Source organism: Podarcis melisellensis (assembly GCF_964234715.1).
Source record: "Podarcis melisellensis genome assembly, chromosome: 12".
Taxonomy (NCBI): domain Eukaryota; kingdom Metazoa; phylum Chordata; class Lepidosauria; order Squamata; family Lacertidae; genus Podarcis; species Podarcis melisellensis.
Genome location: NC_138544.1, coordinates 21,614,097 through 21,636,834, shown reverse-complemented (window position 1 = coordinate 21,636,834; position 22,738 = coordinate 21,614,097). Strand labels below are relative to the sequence as shown.

General features: G+C 46.3%; 1 protein-coding gene and 1 long non-coding RNA gene across 3 annotated transcripts in view; one reads left to right on the top strand and one right to left on the bottom strand.

Moving 5' to 3' along the window:
* LOC309353846 overlaps nt 1–15,140 on the bottom strand; it is a 30,855-nt gene extending 15,715 nt beyond the window's left edge. The window contains exons 1-2 of the long non-coding RNA XR_014162069.1: nt 15,023–15,140; nt 14,243–14,406 (exon numbers count right to left, since the gene is read on the bottom strand). This is a non-coding gene — a long non-coding RNA (uncharacterized lncRNA). The remainder of the gene's footprint in view (nt 1–14,242; nt 14,407–15,022) is intronic.
* Nucleotides 1–22,738, top strand: part of KCNH8 (potassium voltage-gated channel subfamily H member 8) — a 178,601-nt gene that overhangs the window by 97,431 nt on the left and 58,432 nt on the right. For both annotated transcript variants that reach the window (XM_081883164.1, XM_081883163.1), the window contains exons 6-7: nt 9,811–9,968; nt 15,031–15,235. In XM_081883164.1, the coding sequence (XP_081739290.1) occupies nt 9,811–9,968; nt 15,031–15,235 (363 nt within the window). The remainder of the gene's footprint in view (nt 1–9,810; nt 9,969–15,030; nt 15,236–22,738) is intronic.

Genomic DNA, 22,738 nt, shown 5'->3' with positions numbered 1-22,738 from the left:
GGCTTTGATTACTGCTTCAAAATCACACAGATCCAGGGAATTCTGGTCTTTGATCAACAGAAGGGTGAGGAAATACCCAAGGGCAGTCATCCCTGCACCGACATGGGAATTGTTCCTGAAGAAATGCTTCTCACAGGCAGATGCTCCCTCCGACCACCTGACGCACCTGTTTACCCACCTACCTATTTGGCCTCCCACCGATTCGGACGAAATAGCCAAGCTAATAGCGCAGCTGAAACCGGGTAAAGCCCCAGGGCCCGATCTGATCCCTGCTGAAGCCATTAAACTACACCCAAAATGGTGGGCTGGCATCTTGGCCAAAACCTTTGATGCAATCAACGCTTCTGGCCTCATCCCCAAAATATGGAAGGAGGCCATTATAGTACCAATTCATAAAAAAGGTTCTCCAATGGAGCCGGAAAACTACCGTAACATCAGCCTCCTTTCGATCATAGGGAAAATTTATGCCAGCTTTTTGCTGACTAAACTATTGCGATGGGTAGATGAGACTAATCAGATTGGCCACGAACAAGCAGGGTTCAGAATTAAACGCTCTACAACCGATCATGCGATAGTTCTTTACCATCTGGCACGAAAGTACTCCTCTCCCCCCCGGGGCTACCTCTGTGCTGCCTTCTTAGACCTAAAGGCAGCCTTTGACAGCGTTCCTAGAAATATTCTATGGGAGAAACTTGCGAAACAGGGCATCGATAGAAGACTCCTATGGCTTATAAGTCAGCTCCATGAAGGCACCCTTGCCAGAGTGAGACTTACACCTGCGGGCGATCTCACAAATTCGATACCAATAAACAAGGGAGTGCGCCAAGGATACATATTGGCTCCCTGTCTATTCAACCTATTCATCAGCGACATGCGAGCACCCCTAGTTAACTCATCTCCAAGTACACACGCGCCTAGACTTGCGGACTATCGCTGCCCACTCCTTTTATATGCGGACGACGCGGTAATTCTATCCTATACACGTGTTGGACTAACCAGAGCTTTGAAGATCTTTGCCACGTATTGTCAACTCAACCAACTAACCATCAACCATGCTAAATCCAAGATTCTGATTTTCTCCAGAAGCCGGAGATTATACGAATGGAAGCTTGGTGGAGCAAAAATAGAGCAAGTCCTAAAATTTCAATACCTAGGAGTTATTTTTCAACACAACTTGGGGTGGAAAGCTCAAATTCAACACCTACTTAACAAGGCCAAAACTTTGTCATATGCGCTCCTCCGATTCTTTTTTTCGGATGGAGCTTTGCATGTTCCCTCGGCCCTAAAGGTGTTCAAGGCAAAAGTGGTCGCCGTGCTAGCTTATGCTGCCCCGCTTTGGGCCGTGATGACAGATCTTGCTCCTCTTGAGACACTGCAAAATCAATTCCTGCGGCGGCTCCTAATGCTCCCCCTGTGCGTAAGCAACGCAGCCATGCGACTAGAACTGAAGATCGCATCCTTAGAAACTTGCCTGTGGAAGCAAGTCTTCAATTATTGGTTATCATTGTGGCATAGATTACCAAACCACTACCTTGTCCAATGCTTATGGCGAGATGAATTTGCTAGCCTTTGGACTAGTAGAATTCATGCCAAACTCCTGAGCTATGGAATCTCTCCTTCAGATTCCCTAAAACTAGACCAAATTACTGCTCAAAGACTGATCCGCCAAAGACTGGATGACATCGATCTACAGCGAAATTATATGCTGGGGGGAGGTGTTTGTTCGCCCCAGAACATTGGTATCACTTTAACTTACTGCGTTCCATCATACCTCTCCTCCCTCTCGACTGTTGCCCATAGACTGGCCTTCACCAAAGCGAGGTTCAATGTTTTTCCCTCCAACGTCCTGAGACATAGATTCTCAAAGGGCCAAGCCCCCGCCACGTGTGAATGTGATAAGGAGACGCCGGAGTCGCTCCAGCACATCATGTTCACTTGCCCCCTGTTCAATGTGCCACGGGCAAATCTGTTGGGATCAATCATACAGAAACTAGAGGGTACCCCACCAAAATTCCACCTTGCTCAAATTTTGCAGGATAAGGATACCCATACGACCCTGAATGTGGCTAGGTTCCTGGTCGCTGTCCTTACCCAAAAGCGACGCCAAGGAGCACTACAAACTAACTAAGGCGTAGTATGCCATTCCATTTTATAGTATTTTATTGTTACTGTGGTGTTTTAGCGACTTCCCCCCCCCCCATGTGCACAAGCTGTTATTTATGTGTTGTTTTTACCTGTATGGGCCTATGGCCGTAATAAATATTGTTGTTGTTGTTGTTGTTGGTGCAGCGGCAGCAGGAGGCCCCACTAGCTAAAGTGGTGCTTCAGGTTAAGAACGGACCTCTAGAACGAATTAAGTACTTAACCCGATGTACCACTGTATTGCAGTTAAGGCAAAAATGGCAATGTATGTGAAGTTTCAGCCAACGTCAGCATGACAACATTTTTCTCATGGTTTCTTTTCAGAGGCCATGCATTGCAGTCTCTTTCTCATAGACACACATTTTGCAAAATAGATTAAAAAAAATAAATCTTGCTGTCAGAGACTGCCTCCAGGTCCCAGCTCACAGAAGACCAACGCTAGCCAGCGGAACTGTACAAAGTCTTTATTGAAGTTTAGTTCCCATTTTCAAACCCTAGCGTGCATCTCTACGTCTAGACCCTAGACCAGCGAAGCCTCATCTGAGTCTCCGCCCCCTGTACACCAGTTCAACACTCTAGCCTTACTCCACCTTCTGCGTTTCTCCTTCCGCCTCTGGGTCCTACTACCCCCCTGGGTGCCTTCCTTCCTGGACGCTTCGGATGCGGACCCCTCGGACTCCTCCCCCTCTCTTCGGCGGGCTTTGGGACCCGGCTCCCTCTCCGGGCTGCTTATGGCGCCACCCTCTTGTACATTTGAACTTGGCGCGCGCGCGCTGCCCCTGACCTTCCTTTTGACCGTTTCCTCGCTCTCTGATGCAGGCGTGGCTAACCCTGACTCCTGTCCTTCCGCTGACGGAGAGCTGCCTGCTCCCGATGCCTGGGGCTCCTCCCCCCTACTGCTCTCCGGTGGGGAAGCTGGTCCCGATTTCCAGCTGCTGCTCTCTGAGCCCTCTCTGGCCCCTCCCTCCTGGGGTGTTCCCCTTGGTAACCCCCTTGCTCTGATCACGGGAGCCCCTTTCTGTGAATCCTCTGATTCGCTGGAGAGACTTAGAGACCTCGGACGGCTATCATCGCTGACTTCTCCCTCGGATTCCTCTCCCTCGGTCTCTAATTCCTCCCTTCCCTGTCCCTCTGCTCCTGAACCCCTGACATCCATCCCCCCCTCGAAGCCCCCCCTTCCCCCCTCCCCTCCTTCCGGTGTGGGTACTGGGTGCTCCGTCGTAGCGGGGGTGCGTGCAGGATACAGTTCGTCCCCCATGTACTCGTCGACATCTCTCTCCTCTGCTTCCATCTCTCTGTCTCCGTGCTCGAACCCCACGTCTTCCCCCAACACGTCCATGTCCGTCTCGCCCCCCTCCCCCTCTTCGGGTGATCCCAGCCAAGGACCACTCAGCCACTTCCTGCGCCACTGCTCCTCTGGTCGATCGTCCCACCAATAAGAGCTGTCTGAGGCAGACCCCGGTGGCGAACCCACCCGGGAGCTCGGGACTGGGGCCTGTTCTTCGTCCGAGTCGAACCCCTGGAATGTGCTGGCCGAAAGAGTGGTTGTGAAGAGCCAGTCGTCGAAATACTCGGCTGGCATGGGCCTGTGTGGGAAGAGGGCATGAAACTCCTCTTTGAGCAGAGGCTCCTCCAAAGCATAGTCCGGAACCCAGCTGTTCGCAGTGGCCGGGGTACCCTCTCTGGCTAGGAGATATTCTACTCCTTCTTCCCCCCATCTCGAGTCTAAAATCTCTGTGACCTCGTTGATGTGCCCCCTCCTTGGCGACCCCCCCTGTCTGGGCCCTTCTCTGAGCGGGTCCGGTGCTGTGTCTGGCTCCTGAAATCTATGAGGTGCTTTGTAGGGCGTGAGCACTGATCTATGGAACACCGGATGCATTCTGGAACCCTCCGGAAGCGCCAACCGGAAGGCCACTGGATTGACCTGTGCCTGGACTTGGTAAGGTCCTAGCTGCTTATGTCCTAGCTTCTTCTTAGCTAACGATCTGGTCGGCACTGCTTGCGCTGCTAACCAGACCCAGTCTCCCACCTGTATGTCTTCCCCAACTCTTCTGTGTCTGTCTGCCTGCACTTTGTATGCGTGTTTTGCGAGTTCTAACTGCCTCCTGAGCTGTTCGTGGACTTCCTGCAACTCCGACGCTAAGGCTTCCGCTGCCTGTGGCTCCCCCTCCCCCACTCTCTCTAAACTCGGGAAGGTTCTGGGATGCCTCCCGTTGTTGGCAAAGAACGGCGTCACCCCCGTCGACACGTGCTTCGTATTGTTGTAAGCGAACTCAGCGAGTGGCAGGTAGTCCACCCATGTCGTGGGCTGCTGATTGGCGTAGCATCTCAGGTACTGCTGCATGATGGCGTTGACCCTCTCCGCTTGTCCGTTGGTCTGTGGGTGTCTCGCCGACGCCAAATTGACTTTGACGTTCAGAATGCCCATCAGCTTCTGCCAGAAGTTCGAGATGAACTGTCGCCCCCGGTCGGAGAGAATAGATCGTGGCAGACCGTGAACCTTGAACACGTGGTCAATGAACAGTTTGGCGGTCTGCTCTGCCGTGGCTACCTTCGCACACGGAATGAAGTGTGCCATTTTAGTAAACATGTCCACCACCACTAGCACTGCTGTCTTTCCCCTCGAACTGGGCAGATCCGTGACGAAGTCCAGGGCCACCCTCTCCCAAGGTTCAGCCGGTGTTTGCAGCGGTTCCAGCAATCCCGCCGGCGGTTTGTGAACTGACTTGGCCCTTTGGCAGGTGTCACATCTCGCGACGTAATCCGCGACTTCCCCCCGCATCTTGGGCCACCAAAAGTCTCTGGCTACTAGTTCGACAGTCTTTTCTTTGCCAAAGTGCCCGGCTGTGGGAGCGTCGTGTAGCTGCTGCAGAACCCTTGCGCGGAGGTCGTCTCCCGGCACGTAGAGTGCTCCCTTGTGGAGGAGCAACCCATCGCGTATCTGGAACTCGTCGGCCCTCGCTGTGCCCCTGTGCACCTCCTCCATCCTGGCCTGTGCGAAGGGGTCTTCCCGCAGCGCTCGACGGACGGCCTCCAGGTCCACGGTTGCCGACGCGCATGCCCACGCTTCCGGTGCGAAAATGTGCTTGGCCGCCGGCGGTGCCGCCTCCTCAAGGTATTGCGGCTTTCTGGACAAAGCATCCGCCATCACGTTGTTGTCGCCCGGAATGTACTCTATCTTAAAGTCGAAGTCCGCGAAGAACTCCGCCCATCTAATGTGTCGCTGGTTGAGGAACCTAGCCGTGCGCCAGTACTCCAGATTCTTGTGGTCCGTGTGGACCTGCACTGTGTGTCTGGCTCCGATGAGGAAGTGCCGCCATGCCTTGAACGCTGCATGGATGGCTAGCAACTCCCTGTCCCAGATGGTATAATTCTGCTCCGACTTGCTGAGCTTCCTCGAGTAGAAGGCGCACGGCCTCCAGTCCCCCTGCTGGTCTTGTTGCAACAGGACAGCTCCCACGGCTCTGTCTGAGGCGTCTGTCTCCACCCTCATGGGTCTGCTGGGATTCACATGCAGCAGCTGCTCCTCTGACGCGAAGAGCCGCTTGAGTCTCTGAAAGGACTGCTCCGCTTGCTCCGTCCAGATGAATTTCTTCTTCTTGGAGCTGAGCGTGTCGGTGATGGCCGCTGTCTGCATGGCAAATCCCTTGATGAACTTGCGGTAAAAGTTGGCAAAGCCGACAAACCGCTGGACTTCCTTCCGATTGCGTGGGCTTTTCCAGTCCAAAACTGCGCTAACCTTGGCGCTGTCCATGGCGAGCCCCTTGTCTGACAGCTTGTAGCCCAGGAAATCCACCTCCGTCACGTCGAACTGGCACTTCTCCAGCTTGGCGTACAGCCTGTGCTCCTTCAGTCTCTGCAGAACTTCCCTGACATCCCTCTCGTGCGCCTCGCGCGATTCTGAAAAAATCAGGATGTCGTCCAGGAAGCATACGCACTTCTTGTAAAGGAGCCCCGCCAGCACATGATGCATAAAGGCTTGGAAAGTGTGAGAGCCATTTTGCAATCCGAAGGGCATAACTCTGTATTCGTAGGTGCCCAGTGGCGTGAACATGGCCGTCTTCCACTCGTCGCCCTCGCGCATGCGAATCAGGTTGTACGCCCCACGTAGATCCAACTTGGTGAAAACGCGTCCTTTCCGCACCGTCGCGAGCAGGTCGTCTATCTTGGGCATGGGGAAGGCTGAGGGCTTGGTTTTCGAGTTTAAGATCCTGAAATCCACCACCAGCCTCCGTTGGGGCGTGTCCCGCTTCTTCACAAAGAATACTGGACTGCCTCCCACCGCTTTCGACTCCCGGATGAACCCACGCTGCAAATTGTGATCTATGAACTCCCTGAGTTCCTGCAGTTCATCCTCAGACATGGAGTACAGTTTCCCCGTTGGCAGCGTCGCCCCCGGCAGGAGGTCAATCTTGCAATCATAGGGTCTGTGCGGAGGTAGCTTGTCCGCCTCCTTCTCGCAGAAAACCTCCAAAAACTCCGCATACTTGTGGGGTACTGCTTGCAGCGTGCCCAACTGTAACTGCGGGTCCTCCTCTTCCTCTTCTGGGCTGGGTATGATGCAGTGTTCTGCACAGTAGGAGGATCCAAACGTTAGTTGGCGCTGGTACCAAGCCAACGCTGGGCTGTGCCTGTGCAGCCAACTCATGCCTAATACTACAGGCGTGTCTGACAGTTGGGTGACATTGAAGCTGATGACCTCCCGGTGATTCCCAATTTGCATCACCATCGGCGGCGTCTGCTGCACCACCTGCCCCCCTAGCAGTTCCCTGCCATCCACCGTGACAACCTTCAGGGGCAGCGTGGCTGGCAGTAAAGCTATGTTGTGTCGTTGAATGAACTCCAGTCCTATAAAGTCTGCATTACTGCCAGAGTCAATTGTGATAGGCACTTCTAAGGTGAGTCCATTGGGCAACTGGAGCGATGCGGTGAGCTGCACCACTGGTTTGGGCGGGAGGGGGTCTGTGGGCTGCAAAATCTCTGGGGACTTCTTCACTGACTTGTCTGGCTGGGCCCCAGTGCCTCCTATTCCAGCCAGACTTCGTCGTTTCCCTGCTGTGGTTCTCTCTGCTGAGTTGTTTCCAATACTGTCACTGAAGCTGCAGTTTGCTTGCGGAGCCTCTGGGGACACTCTTTCGCCAGGTGCTCCTCACTCTCACATACATAGCACTTCCTGTTCCTTCTAGGCATCTTCGGTTTTACTGCTCCCGGTGTTAAGGCTCTATTAGCTGAGAGAGCCCTAGCACCTCCAATCTCCATCTGCTCTTCGCCCCCTCCCTGTGGAGGCGTGGACTGCGCACGCGCTGTCTCTCTAGACAAGAGGGGAGGCACCCTCCCTGGTGTGCGTCCCCAACGTCCTTCTTCTTTGCTCCATGGCCGTTCTTCCTGCCTCACCCCAATCGACAGCGCTCTTTCTACCACTTGCTGAGTGGTTGTGGGTCTCTCTCCCCGTGCCATCTCATCTTTGATCTGTGGGCTCAATCCCTCCAAAAAAAGGTCTCTAACTGGCGGAGAATCCTTATCCCAATTCAGCGCGTTGACCAATGCAAAAAACCTGGAATGATACTGCCTGACGCTGGCTTTCCCTTGTCTTAGCCCAAATATGTCCTTTCTGGCAATATCAATGTCTATGTTTGATAAGAAACAGGAATCCATCGCCTCAATGAATGCATCTGCGCTTTGGAGCGCTGGATCCTTGTCCCTCCACAGATTTCGCAGCCATGCTTTCGCCTCCCCATGCAAATGGGACAGGATGAACCCCACTTTCTCTTGCTCATCTCTAAAGTCTCTCTCCAACAGCTGCAGCGCAAACAGCACGTCTGCTCGGAAATTGGGGTACTGCTGCAAATTCCCATCAAAATGAGATACAATGCTGGCTCCTCTTTTCCCCAACCCAATCCCCTCGGATCTGGGTCCCGGTAGCCCCTGCTTCGCAAGCCCCTCCAACCTGGCTTGAAGATCTCTGCAGGCAGCCGCCGCTTCTTCCTCTCTCTTCCTGGATGCGATTATTTCAGCGCTGAGTTGTGTCACCGCTTCTTGCAGGGAAGCTATTTTCTGTTCTGTAGTCATCTCGCCTGACTTTTGTGAGCTCGCAAGGCACCAGTCTTCTGCCCTCCCTGCCTCGCTCCCGTAGCGATGCTTGAGGCGAAGAAAACCGGTGAAATTAGAGATGAGGCTTACTGTCAGAGACTGCCTCCAGGTCCCAGCTCACAGAAGACCAACGCTAGCCAGCGGAACTGTACAAAGTCTTTATTGAAGTTTAGTTCCCATTTTCAAACCCTAGCGTGCATCTCTACGTCTAGACCCTAGACCAGCGAAGCCTCATCTGAGTCTCCGCCCCCTGTACACCAGTTCAACACTCTAGCCTTACTCCACCTTCTGCGTTTCTCCTTCCGCCTCTGGGTCCTACTACCCCCCTTCCTTCCTGGACGCTTCGGATGCGGACCCCTCGGACTCCTCCCCCTCTCTTCGGCGGGCTTTGGGACCCGGCTCCCTCTCCGGGCTGCTTATGGCGCCACCCTCTTGTACATTTGAACTTGGCGCGCGCGCGCTGCCCCTGACCTTCCTTTTGACCGTTTCCTCGCTCTCTGATGCAGGCGTGGCTAACCCTGACTCCTGTCCTTCCGCTGACGGAGAGCTGCCTGCTCCCGATGCCTGGGGCTCCTCCCCCCTACTGCTCTCCGGTGGGGAAGCTGGTCCCGATTTCCAGCTGCTGCTCTCTGAGCCCTCTCTGGCCCCTCCCTCCTGGGGTGTTCCCCTTGGTAACCCCCTTGCTCTGATCACGGGAGCCCCTTTCTGTGAATCCTCTGATTCGCTGGAGAGACTTAGAGACCTCGGACGGCTATCATTGCTGACTTCTCCCTCGGATTCCTCTCCCTCGGTCTCTAATTCCTCCCTTCCCTGTCCCTCTGCTCCTGAACCCCTGACACTTGCATTCTGAGTTATCTCAGGGAAAGGCAACTGCTGCCCAGCCTGGTCCATGGGTGCTATTACTGGGGGGGAAATGGTGCAAATTGAATTGCAGAGATGCAATTTCTGATTGAGATGACATGAACTGAAATGGTCAGATACAAGCAAAGCATTATATAAACACTGTGCAAGTTTTTGATAGAGGGAAAATATAATAATGCTAGGACCTGCAGCTTCTAGCAAAATTCCTTTGACATTCTGTAGATGTTAGAGCAATGTTCTCCTTGACACCAGTAAGAGCTATATGCCTGAGGGCAATATATGGTCCTCATCTTCTGGAACATGATAATAATTGAGACAACTGCCAGAATCTGAACTTTTGTTTGGATTTTAACATGCTCTAGCATGCCACATCGAAAGCATTTCTTATGGCAATAGGCAATGCAGCCATAAAGTGTAATACAGAAACATAAAATGTGCAAGTCACCACGCTGTAATTCTTAGCTTTGATTTGTTTCCACCATCTCTCACCATTCAGTTAACTTTCAGCTGACTCAGCTTTTCCATTCTGAGCAAGTCTTCACTGTGTTGTATGGAGTGGCCTGCTAAACATCTGAAAAATATTTGCTAAAAGTGTTTTCCCTCCCAGGTTTTTATTGTGAAATAAATAAAGAGCATTGTTCTTTTTTTTTGCCCTCTACTTATCATTTAAAGGGAAAAAAATAGCAGCCTCTGACAACTTGTTTCTTTCTCAAGCAGATATTATTTTAAATTTCCGAACAACGTACGTCAGCAAGTCTGGCCAAGTAATATTTGAAGCGAGATCTATTTGTATCCACTATGTGACTACCTGGTTCATCATTGATTTAATTGCTGCACTTCCTTTTGACCTGCTTTATGCTTTTAATGTCAATGTGGTGAGTATGGCCTTTCTATCCCACTTTATCTCTACTGTTCTCAAGTGTCCCTTTTGTGAATGAAAATATTGCTCTTCGCAGGCAAAAGAAAAGCACAGGGCCAGTGTGTGTGTACTGTACCCTCGAGAGCAGCTTTTTATCTCTTCCAAGTACATGAAGTGTTTTTGTCTTGAAGTGCTGAAGAAGCAGTTGTGGAAAAAATGTAGCAGTTAAAGCAAAACCTTAGGTATCAAACTGAGGGGAATCCTCTAGACCTATAAAGTCTGCTGTACTTCGTGCACATGTAGTCTTTTTTCCTTTTTTCTTTTTTTAAGGATCTCCATGTTCAGCGGGACACGGGTGGCACTGTGGGTTAAACCACAGAGCCTATTACTTGCTAATCAGAAGGTTGGCGATTCAAATCCCCGTGACGGGATGAGCTCCCGTTGCTCGGTCCCAGCTCCTGCCAAAATAGCAGTTCGAAAGCACATCAAAGTGCAAGTAGATAGATAGGTACCACTCCAGCAGGAAGGTAAACAGCGTTTCCGTGTGCTGCTCTGGATCACCAGAAGCGGCTTAGTCATGCCGGCTCCCTCGGCCAATAAAGCGAGATGAGCACCGCAACCCCAGAGTCGGTCACGACTAGACCTGATGGTCAGGGGTCCCTTTACCTTACTATGTTCAGAGAAACCCTTCCAAAACACAAATACCTAAGGGGAATTTGGGCCAATCTTCTACTCCTACACAGATGTGGAATCTGTGGTCCCCTAACTCTGATCTCCAGCTTCCTTCATCCTTCATGCTGGTAGAAGCTGGAGTTCAAGTACACTGAAGATGGGGAGGGGTGTCACAGGTCCTGCCCTGCCCTGAGTTATGTAAGCCAAGTAGAAATACTGGGGGGGGGATCTTGCTTTTAAAAACTACTGTATTTTTCCGTGTATAACACACCCCCATGTATAAGACTCAAATTATTTTTCGGGACTCAAATTTAAGAAAATGGGGGGAGATGACCCAGAGTTGTTGAGATTTTTTTCGGGAGGATTGCCCAGAGTTGTTGAGCTAACTCTAACCAGATTTAAAAACGCTGACCACTAACAATTGCTCACATCTCTGAACAGCAGCCGGAAATCAAATGCCCAATTGCCGCAGTGACAGCCAATCCACAGCAGCCGTTAATTCAGCAACCTATCACCCAACCAATTTGTGTGGCAGCAGAAAATCCAAAGCAGAACTTTTAGCAGCCAACTATCACACACCAAATCACCACTGACAAGCTCCTGTTCACAGTGGCAACCAATCACCCGTCACCCACATTCACTATCTGTGTATAAGACGAGGCACGTTTTTAACATTATTTTACGGTAAAAAAACCCCTCGTCTTATACACAGAAAAGAACGGTAGTTGAAAATGCTTATGAGATCAAGTGTGCTATCCATTATTTTTTTGGTAATGGAATTACTGGAACATATTCATGGCAACTAATTTAAGAATTAATAATTTTAATTATACACACAAACACACACAGTTAACTTTCTTGTATCAGTTATCCCCACCCCAAGAGATGTTGGGAAGTTGGTGTAAGCTTGTGAAGGCTTCAAGGTTCATCAGCATTTGGGGGTTTGGGGTGGGAGAGTCAGTTCACTCAAAACCCATTAAGCCACAATCTTGATATGCATCTGAACATTCACTAGACTGTACAAAAAAAAAACCCCATTCAGGAAGTTATTTTGCCACACTAATTTCTTAAACTTTTTCATATTTTGCCTATAACACGCACCCCCCCCTTAAGGTTGTAGTGTACATTGACTTTTTAATAATATGCTATGTTTTACTGAAAAGCGGGATACTGTACTTGCAAAGTTCCTTTGTGATGTTAACTCAGTTCTGCAAACCAGTAGATTAGGGGGAATTCAAGTTTTTCTTCTTTAATGCCTTAATACTCTCCTGTCTCTAAAGATCTTTATGCACGATGCAACGATGCTTACTCAGAAAATTATTCTACCGTAGGCGGCTATGAATGTCCTGCACATGCATTAAGAGTTTCCTAAATCCAGATTTTACTGGGAGGGGGGTTATTTGGAGATACAGATGAAAGCCTTGTGAATTGTTGGATTGTTATTTAATTGATAGTCTTATATGTAGAGTAAAGGAGCCAACAAATGCTGATAGAGACTTCTTTATTTTTAATTATGATTGTGACGTGAAGGATTTCTAAGCATCTAACAGAATACTTCCTTAGCAATAATTAGCACAGGGGATGTACTTTCATTTGTTGTTTTTGTTAAAGCAGAGGCTGGGGAAGACTATGCAGCCTTCTGACGGCATGCAGTTAGCTGAAGTCTGAAATTTTAAAAGCATTGAGATACATAAGAGCACACAAGGTCTGCTTACTTTGGTACTGTGGCTAAACTGATCTCTACCCATGGAGAGGTCAGCACTCCTTCTCTCTTACAAGGCTAGGTAGCTATAAATTCTTCTTCCTTTTAAATTCTGCTTTCAGTGAGTTCAAAAGCACACAAGTTCTGATCACAATAAGAGCTAGGATCGTTTTATATAATTAGTAAAATGTGCAGTAAATTTTTTTGTGTGGATATCTAAGGTGTAACTTCTCTAGTGGAGCAGTGGGAAACCTCATCCCAGGCAGCTCTGTATCGGGAAGTTTTTAATGCTTGATGTTTTGCTGTAGTTTTTTTTTATATTTTGTTGGACAAAGTGGCTGGGACAACCCAATCAGATGGGTGAGAGATAAGTAATAAGTTGTTGTTGTTGGGTGAGGTATAATCCCTGTTCTGGGCCCAATAGCACAGGATGCCTTTGCCCAGCGGCACTGTGGCCCATAGATAAATTCTGGGCAAGTATCACTTGCCATGCCTTCTCCAGCCACTTTTTTAGTTTTAGTGTTGCTGTTTTTAGCAATGAAGATTCTTGCAGTTGCTAGGAAAAGCTTAAGCTTACTAGTCTAAATCAGTTAGCTGTAAAGTGGAATTCGGCTGCCTTTGCATACGTGAGTAATCAAATTTAGCTAGGCAGAGAGTAGGAGTGCTGACTCCTCGTTTTGTCTTTCTAAGTTGTGAAAATACTGTATCTTCTGTATATGAATTTCAGATCTTACAGTGACAAACGGAACACTGCTAAAGGAAAAAAAAACATTTGGAATGAGTAATGAGAAATAATCACACATGATTTATTACACTCATTTGCAAACCTATTATTATCACATAATTAAAAAAATTGGAGATTTAGTTTAATCCATCATAGAAAAATGTAATGTGAGCTCAAGTATATATAACTGATATAACTTCCCTTTAAAGGAGTATATAGAGGCCCCTCCTTTCCGATAACTGTCTTCTCAGTGGCCACTTTGCCTTTTGCCTTGTACCTGGATTTAGTCTTCCTTCCCCAAACTTTTTCCCTTTTGTAGTGTGGGCAAGACTCTGGTGTCTTTATGATCATAGAATCATAGAATTGTGGAGTTGGAAAGGACCACAAGCTTTATCTAGTCCAGCTCCCTGCAATGCAGGAATCGTTCTACCCAATGTGGGGCTCAAACCCAAGACCCTAAGATTAAGAGTCTCCTGCTCTACCAACTGAGCTACCTTTTAAAGTTGATACATGGTTTATTTACACATATGTACAACCTGGGCCAAGGATGGAGGGGTTCATAGCATCAGCACTCTAGGAGCGTCTTGCTTCTTCCATCGGCACATCCTAGATTCCAAGCAGAGATCCAACATCATGCTATCTCCAAGGCTGCTTTGCTCCTCCTGGTCACATAACTCCTTACTCTTAAGCTGCTGGCTCACATAGCCTCTAGCTCTAGTTTCTCTCAGTTGTGGCTTTATCTTCAAACTAACTTGGAGCTGAGGGAGGGGCCCCAACCACCGAGTCCCTTTGATGCTTTGTCCTTTTAATGGCTTTGTCACCTCCTGCAAAAAGCTTAGCCTAGCCCAACACTTGACTTAATTAAAGGATTAGCTGGGTCTAGCACAACTTAATACCACAACTTAATACACACAGTTTGGGCTTAATACACGCTGGCTTAATACATATGGGTCTGTCACCCAGTCTTAACACTCCAAGCACTGATGAAATTCTGACACCTACTGGACTCAGGAATTTAGGGTGTCTAGCACCCAAAAACTCATAACACTAATATGCATAGGTTTACACTGCTAGGATACACCTGAGGGCAAAATTTAGGTTCCTATTATTATTATTATTATTATTATTATTATTATTATTATTATTTAACTAGAAGTATTTCAAGTTTTCCATACCTGACTATGTAACTCACCTTCATGCATTCACCAGGGATGTGCATGGGCACCAAGGTCCACCTTGTATGTGCATCTGTGGATTTTAAAAAATTCTGATCTGTTTCTGAGTCACTCTGCTCTCCCACACTTTGGTCTGTTCCAAGGTTTTCTGTCTAAAATGGAGCTCTGTGTTCCTCATTCACTATAATGGGAATCCAAAAATGGCTGTAATATTTCCCCCTTTTGTCCAATGTGGGTAAAATTAACAGACACATAAGCCTTTCCAGAGTGGATTTAGCCTGCCAAATTGCAGAAAAATAGGTCCAGGGGCTTTTTGTGGGGAAGGAAGGGGGATACACTTTCAAGAGGTGTTGGAGTGGTGTACCTTCTTGCTTATACATTAAACAAACCATGTAGCTTCAGACTGGCCTTTCCTTTCTGGTGCTTGTGTCCTGCAATAGGCTCACAAAATGAGGCTAACAAAAATGTTGAGTTCTGAAGAGCTCTGGGATTTGTTTTTGTTTGGTTAAAACACAGTGGCATAGGGGTTTTTTTAAAAAAAATTAAACAGAACAGTTAACTTTTGGAAAAACCTTATGCTGCTTAAAAAAATAAAGAAAAGAAAATCCACCTAGAACTCTTTAATGCTCTGCATGTAATATTTTGGATAGCCTCACTTCTTGCAAAGTACGTGGACCTAGTAAAAAAGAAATAGAAAAAAATTAGATCTGTAAGGTCGGAAAAGTATAGAAATGAGACAGTAACCTGAAGCACTTTCCTGTATGGAAAGACGGCTGAATATTATTTTCCCTTCTCACCCTTTCAGGTGTCCATCGTTCACCTTCTCAAGACTGTACGATTGCTGCGTCTTTTACGTCTTCTTCAGAAGTTGGATCGCTATTCCCAGCACAGCACTATCGTTCTGACACTTCTCATGTCTATGTTTGCATTGTTAGCTCATTGGATGGCTTGCATTTGGTATGTCATTGGAAAGAAGGAGATGGAAAAAAAACCATTCACTTGGGACATAGGTACATGCTTTATTTCCCCTCACAGACTGAAAAGTTATACTTTAAAACATCGAAATGTTGCAACTTGGGGGGGGGGCACAAAAATTGATTTTGTATGATGTAAACTTCTGGCTTCTACGATCTTCTTTTTAACCCATTGGACTACAGAGTGAGGGCAGGAAAATGTTGTCTCACTCTGAATTAGTTTCATGCAACATTTCCCAAAACCAAATGAGAGTGATGGCAATACTTACTGCCTCACCCTGGTGTATTGTGTGATTGATTGATTAATTGATTGATTGATTAAAATAAAGGTTTTGAGTATAAAATAATGAGACTGACATCAGCCAACCACCAGTAAGACTACAAAAAATTCCAGATCATTTGTAATTTAAATATATTGTATAGGTTTAAACTGAATTTATTAAGCACATATTCTTTTCTCATAAGGAGATTTATAAGAACTGTGGCACAGTCTTCTCAAATTTGAGAACTTATCTGCCCCATTGTTTTCCCTGAGAGCCATTTCTCAGAGCTTCTCATCAGGTTAATTCTTCCGCTGGCAATGAAACTTGACTCCATTGACCAAGGACTCTGTGCATTACCTCTAGGAACTTAAAAAAAAAGCAACAGCATTTTAACCAAATGTGCAGGAATCTCCTGAAAATCCATGCATTTCAGTTCTTTGCTTGCAAAAGTATAGCTATTGGTTTTATATATATACAGTATATAAATCTCTCTAGACTAATTATTTGTTCCTCACTTTCTATATTCCGTACTTCCTTTGGAGAAAATGAAATTAATTTTGAGTCGACAGTGCTTTTGGTTACCTGATTTTTTAATATTTTCAACACCAATTTTAGGTCCTGATTTTCTGTGGGCTTAGGGCAAATCATAATAATATTTAAAAATTCTTTATAGTTTAGAGAGGTCTGTTATGAAAGAGATCCCCTCTGAGTTCTTAGATGTATATGTAAGTGCTATTTAGATCTGTGCAGACAATAAGCAGATTACTCTGAAAATCTTCTTGGCTGCAAAATGTATTCTATATTTTGGAACTTCATGATCTTGTAGAACTAGACAGCCATGGATAGCAGGTTAATAGGAGGCCAAAAAGTCAAGGCGTGTCTTCCTTGAGTTCATCAAAGCTGCCATAAATTATTTGTGCAACAGTCTTGAACAAATCTCAGACCTGTCAGCTATAATTTCAGCAGCATCTTAAAAGAGAAAGAAAAACCAGTTCAAAACTGTTTTGTGTATAATGATTAAAGGAAATGACTTACCTTAAGCAGTAAACTAATTCCATTTACTTTGAATATGCCTCCTTTTGTCTTCTCCAGTCACTGAAATGTCTGCTTTTTGCACTTACTCACCAAAGTGCATTGCTTTATGCTGAGTTTTTGTGCTTGAAGGGAGGTCATATTACATGTGTCTCCTTCAGTATGTTTGAACCAGTAAGTGGTGGAACTTGGGAGTTTACTGACCTTTGGTCCCATGCTTCTATTTTAACGGTGCAGTACTAATTGTACAAAGTTTATTGTTGCATACTTGTGCTCCATCAGCGTCCTCAAGACAGCCACTAGGCTAAAATCTTTTCCATGATCATTATCGTCACATACATCATATTCTGAGAATACTGACAGAAAGATTTTAATGGTTGGGAAGCTTTCCTGGGCTGATGCTAGTGGAATCTGAAGCATTCATCATTCTCTTCATTAGTGCTTCTGCGGTCACCAGAAATTCTTGTCAGCAGCTCTGGGTATGCATTTTGAATATATCCTTGAGGGCATATATCTACCTCAGTTAAAATTCAAGTTATGAGTTTTTTCCTTCCTCAGAAACAAATTACATTATTTAGGTGTAACTAACAAAGGCAGTAACAAAGGTGTAACTAAAGCTGTCGGTCTTTAAATCTGGAGTTATAATTCCAGTCTGCAAATCTGGTACATCTGAATGTTTGCAAATTAAGGTGACTTTGGATCACTTCTGATATTACTTTCTCAAGATACAGGTACATGCAACACCTTTAGTTTTTTGCATGTGTGGCTTTTTTGGTGGGGGGAAACAGAAGCACAATTTGCTCTTGCTGTATTGTTGCATATAGATGTGCCCATCTGTCTCTTAGGGCTGGTTTCTCAGGTTTAGAAAATGCATGCTGTACAACCCTTCTGTGTTGCTGTTTAGTTCAAGGATAGTGTTGCATGGTTTGATGGTCCTTCGTGTCAAAATTCCCTGCCTGTGGAGACTTGGCATACCAAAGAGAGAGATTTGTGTCTAGTCTTCTTACCAATGTGCTCATTTTCATGACTAGGGAGTTTATGATGCAAGAGGACTTCCCATCCACTTTCTGAAGGGACAAAGTTCCAGGAGGGCTGTTTCATACCATGTAAACAAGGGTCTAAACTATTGTGTGAAGTTTTCCAGAAATCAGAGGGCAGGATTGGTGTCTGGGCCAAGATTTCAATACAGGCATATTTGCACTCAGGCACCTTGCTTGACTGCATCTCCATGTAGGGTTTTTTTAAACAGCAAAACCATCATTTTGCCATCTTTTTGTAAGACGGAATTTGTGAGTACAGTAGTACCTCTGGTTGCAAACTGGATCCGTTCCGGAGCCCCGTTCACAACATGAGCAGAACGCAACCTGTGTTGTGTGTGTGTGGGCCACGATTTGCCGCTTCTGCGCATGCGCGTGACGTCATTTTGAGTGTCTGCGCATGCGTGAGTGGCGAAACCCGGAAGTAACCCTTTCCGGTACTTCTGGGTCGCTGCGGGACGCAACCTGAAAAGATTTAACCTGAAGCAAACGTAACAAGAGGTATGACTGTATTATTGATGAGGAATTTATATTATAATAAATAGGACTTATACTTTAGGAAAGTTATGTGACATCAGAGTGAATTAGGCATCAGTCTGGGAATTTCAAGGCAACCACTGTTTTGAGTCATGGAGGAAGATTTCAGTGAAGCAGTACAGGAGCTCATGGGACTGTTCCTCCTGGAGCTGGTTGGACATAAGTAGAGCCTGCTAGTTCAGGCCAATGCCCACCTGCATAATATTTTATTTATAAAACACCTACAAGTTACTGGATGCTGTGAAATTTTAAAAAATGACAATTCTCAGCTCACATGTAACCAATATAATTGGAGTGGTAAGGGAACAGGCATGAAAAGAGGAGGGAAGGCAGTATGAAACAATAGATTCTGAATTTTTTTAAAGTACCATAAGAGTTTGCAGAAGAAAATTCTGTTCAGAATTAATAGTTTCCCATAAGCTTTTTGAAAGATAGATACTAAGAAGCAGTGGGTTCCAGATGTAGGGACAAACCCGAACAGCTGGTAAGTAACAGCACAAAGGAAGACAGAAGCCTTGCAGAAGGTGAGCATGTCATATAGTATGGCTTGAAGTTGGCTTGTTTTTTTTAATAACCATAGTTATGGCAAAGCACAGTTTGTCTGGTGTTGAATGTCACAGCAAGCTGTGGTTAGTTTAAAGTGGAAGGGAAAAGCTTTATTTGTGCTTCAAGCCCCAAAACCCATCCCGATTGGAAATAAAGACACAGTGGAGACAGAATTTAGTTTAAATGTTAATGGGCAAATTTTGGCCACAACTTTATTAAAATAAACAAATGTGACTGGTATTGGCTTAGGCATTGGTATCAAACTATATCTGGCTCCCGCCCCACCCTGCAGGAAGCCTGGAAGGGTAAACAACCAGCAGGGGGATCTCCGTCAGTGTATATTGACTGGTGCTCACTCCTGGGGATCCTGGCATTGCCCTAGCCCCTCTCTGGGCAAGATCCAGACCCCCGGATTCCTTTAACAGAATGCCCTCCCCACATTCCCCTAAACCAATGCCTAACCGCCAAACCTTACAAAGTTGTGACGATTGCTAAGAGGTAGGCAAAAACCAAGTGGCCAAAGCCATTTTGCCACAGTGGAAAAAAATCCTACCTGGCCCCCATTCCAAAACAGGCGACCAACCGAAGTCCAAACACGACCTAATTAACGGGTGGATGGGTGGGCGAGTGTTCGGCAGCGCGAAGCAAAAGGAGGTCCCTACATCGTGCTGTCAAATAGATATCCCCAACCTTGCCACACTGCTGATTGGCTAAAGGCCATTGGCATAACTGTGGCACCACCGGCTTGGAGTGGGGCAAGCCCTGCCCACAAGCTGGTTAAGGAAGAGTTTCAGGGCCAAGCACAACATGGACCCTCTGTTAGAAAGATCTGACTTCTCACACCTAAACAGGAAGAAAGGGAAAAGAGGAGGAGAAGTTTACATCCTCTAGTCTGACTGTGGCTTGTCCACATCACACAAGAGACAAAGCTAGGGGTTGGCAAAACTGGCCCCTGCTGGGGGCCCAGGAGGGGCACAAAATTCACCTATCAAACTATGGAGTGTATGTTGTATGGAATGTATGGCGCCGCAGCACTGCTATCGCAGCAAGATCAAACACGGGAGAAGCTTCTCGTCCTTCTTGCACCGCAGCACAAAGGTGTTTGGTATTGCAGTAAAGTGATTTTTCGGTGTGTGCTGATACAGTGGTACCTCAGGTTACATACGCTTCAGGTTACAGACTCTGCTAACCCAGAAATGGTGCTTCAGGTTAAGAACTTTGCTTCAGGATGGGAACAGAAATCATGCTCTGGCAGGGCGGCGGCAGCAGGAGGCCCCATTAGCTAAAGTGGTGCTTCAGGTTAAGAACAGTTTCAGGTTAAGAACGGACCTCCAGAACGAATTAAGTACTTAACCTGAGGTACCACTGTATAGCTCCTTGCCAAGGGTGCGAGGGACCCTAGGTACGCCTCTGCACCACACTGAACAGCCGTTCAGCATTTTGTGTGAAAGAGGCCAATATATCGAGAGGAGCATGATAGAGACAACATGAGTCAGCAGAAGAAGAGAAAGGCATAAATGTTGGACCAGCTTTTCAGTACCAGATAGATTCTACTTTATGGTCAATCAGAAAGAAATGATGAGACTGCCTTTTCTTTACCTATGTAGATTTTCTTCTAAAAAATGGTATTCAGCATGAATTAACATTTTTAACTCACAAATGCCAGATGCAAAAAGCAGTTCTAAGCAAGCAAAAAATCGCATCTGGCAGTTTTCAACCCTTGGGCGATCTAGCTTGAAGACTCCCACCCCCTTATAACTTTTGGAAATTGTCAGTGTTAAAAGGGATTGTGCTGATAGTTTGCCCGATATATTAATATTCCAAGTGCTGCTGAAGCCTGTTGGTCAGTTTCCTTGGCTAATGAGGCTGCAGGTGATATTTTCTGCTGTTTTTGAAAACCCATTTTGCATTGTAACCAGGGAACTGCCTGTTCTCTTTGGCAAACTAGCAGCAGGCTCTTTGGATAGCAACTGGAGAATCTTCCGTGGAAACCTGTAGCTGACCTACTTCTAGCTTCCTTTTATTTAATTTCACTGTCGCCGCTTCAGAGGAGGGCTGCCATACATTGGCAGAACTGGCACCCAGAATCACACTTTACCCAAAAGAGTAGAGCACAGCTGAGTTTTTACAATACAAATGCTTGGCAGGTATCTGATCTTTCTCTCTGCCCTAGCTTAGTGTTTCTGTTCTCAATAATTTTAACAGGCACAGAAGTGGAAATTCTGTTCACATTTACCTGGAATAAGTTCCATTGAGCTCACTGGGGCTTACTTCTGAGTAGACATGACTAAGAATAATAATTTATTTATACCCTGCCCATCTGGCTGGGTTTCCCCAGCCACCCTGGGCAGCTCCCAACAGAATATTAAAAACACAATAAAATATCAAACATTAAAAATTTCTTCTAAAAATCAGATAGTTGGGAGGGTGTTCCACAGGGTGGGCTCCACTACAGAGAAGGTTCCCTGTCACCTCACTTCTCGCAGTGAGGAAAGCGCCAGAAGGCCCTTGGTGGCTGGGGAAACCCAGGGTATAAATAATAAAGTTGTTGTTGTTGTTGTTGTTGTTATGCTTGTGCTAGTGGACCAGACAGTGTTGTTTATTCCCCATCTTTCCATAGCCTTAAAAAAATAAATCTCATGCCATTGGTCTAAATGGGAGAAAAATGAATACACCAGCCCAAGAGCAGGGTAACCCTCTCCCTTCCCACATTATGGGGAAATGTTAAGGCTTTAGATCCCATAGATCCACAGCTCCATTGATCCACACCTGACATGCCCCTGTTTCCCCCCCTCTTTGTTGTGGAAACACTGACAGCAGAGAATAATTCTGGGAGTTGACTTTCCTCTTTGAGGGCATAGCTCCCTCTCCATCCACAGAAAGAGCTCCACCAAATCCTACGAGACACCCTTCCAGGGACCATAGGATTAGTTCATCACCATTATCCTGATTTATAGGCAAGACACATTCTTATTTATGGGCATAGCCTCCATAAGGCACCTTGCATAGTCATTAAATAAAATACATTTAAAAATGAGAAAATCAGCATAGGAAAACAGCATGATATTTAAAAACAGATCAGTCAATTAAAAATATAAATGGATTAGGCAGCAAAATATAAGCCAGCAAAGCAAATTAGCAGTATTGGTCTAGATGCAGATTGACATGCTGATTCACTACATCAGTGAGAATAAGGACTAAGTTTTACTTGTTTGCGAAGAAATGCTTTAAGACAGTTGCAGTGTACTATAAAGGCCGAGTATCCAAAATAAAAAGATGCATTGTTTTATTTTTAAAGAAAAGAATAGAAACTCATTATTTTTAAGCTAATCACAATATCCCGAAGAAATCTGACATGGTTTTTGACGTTCTGGGAAAGGCAACCCTGATGTTTTGCAAATAGTAACAAGGGGAAAGACCAATTAAATTGATGGCAGTTTGTGACAGCAGGAGTTAATAGTGCTACAGGCTGGTACAATGCTACTTCCATGGAAAATGCAGTCTAGCGGTGGCAGACCCAAGTTTCTTCCAGGTAAAAAAAGGTAAAGGGGCCCCTGACCGTTAAGTCCAGTAGCGGACGGCTCTGGGGTTGTGGCGCTCATCTCGCTTTATTGGCTGAGGGAGCCGGCGTTTGTCCACAGACAGTTTTTCTGGGTCATGTGGTCAGCATGACTAAGCCGCTTCTGGCAAACCAGAGCAGCGCACGGAAACACTGTTTACCTTCCCACTGGAGCGGTACCTAAGTGGCCAGTTGATACACAGGCAGATTTATTGCAAATTTATTTTGGGATCTTTGTGTTTCAGCACTGTAAATGTGTAAGTATCTTGTGTTTATTAGATAAAGCTCAAAGAAGGGGCTGCAATTCAAGACCCACTTACTTGTGACTATGAGCCCATTAAACACTGTGAGACTTATTTCCAAGCACACATGTTCAGAATCACATTGGGGTTTAACTTGGTGTGTTGTGGAGTCTTTTATATAGTTTGCTGTAATTTGTGGAAATAAGTAGAGAGGTTGTGCATGTTTCAATGTTCCCCTTTGATAGACAGGTTTTGCTTTTAATCACAATCACTTATTTTATGAGGCTGCTCCAATCATAAAGTGATTGGGGGGAGGGATAATT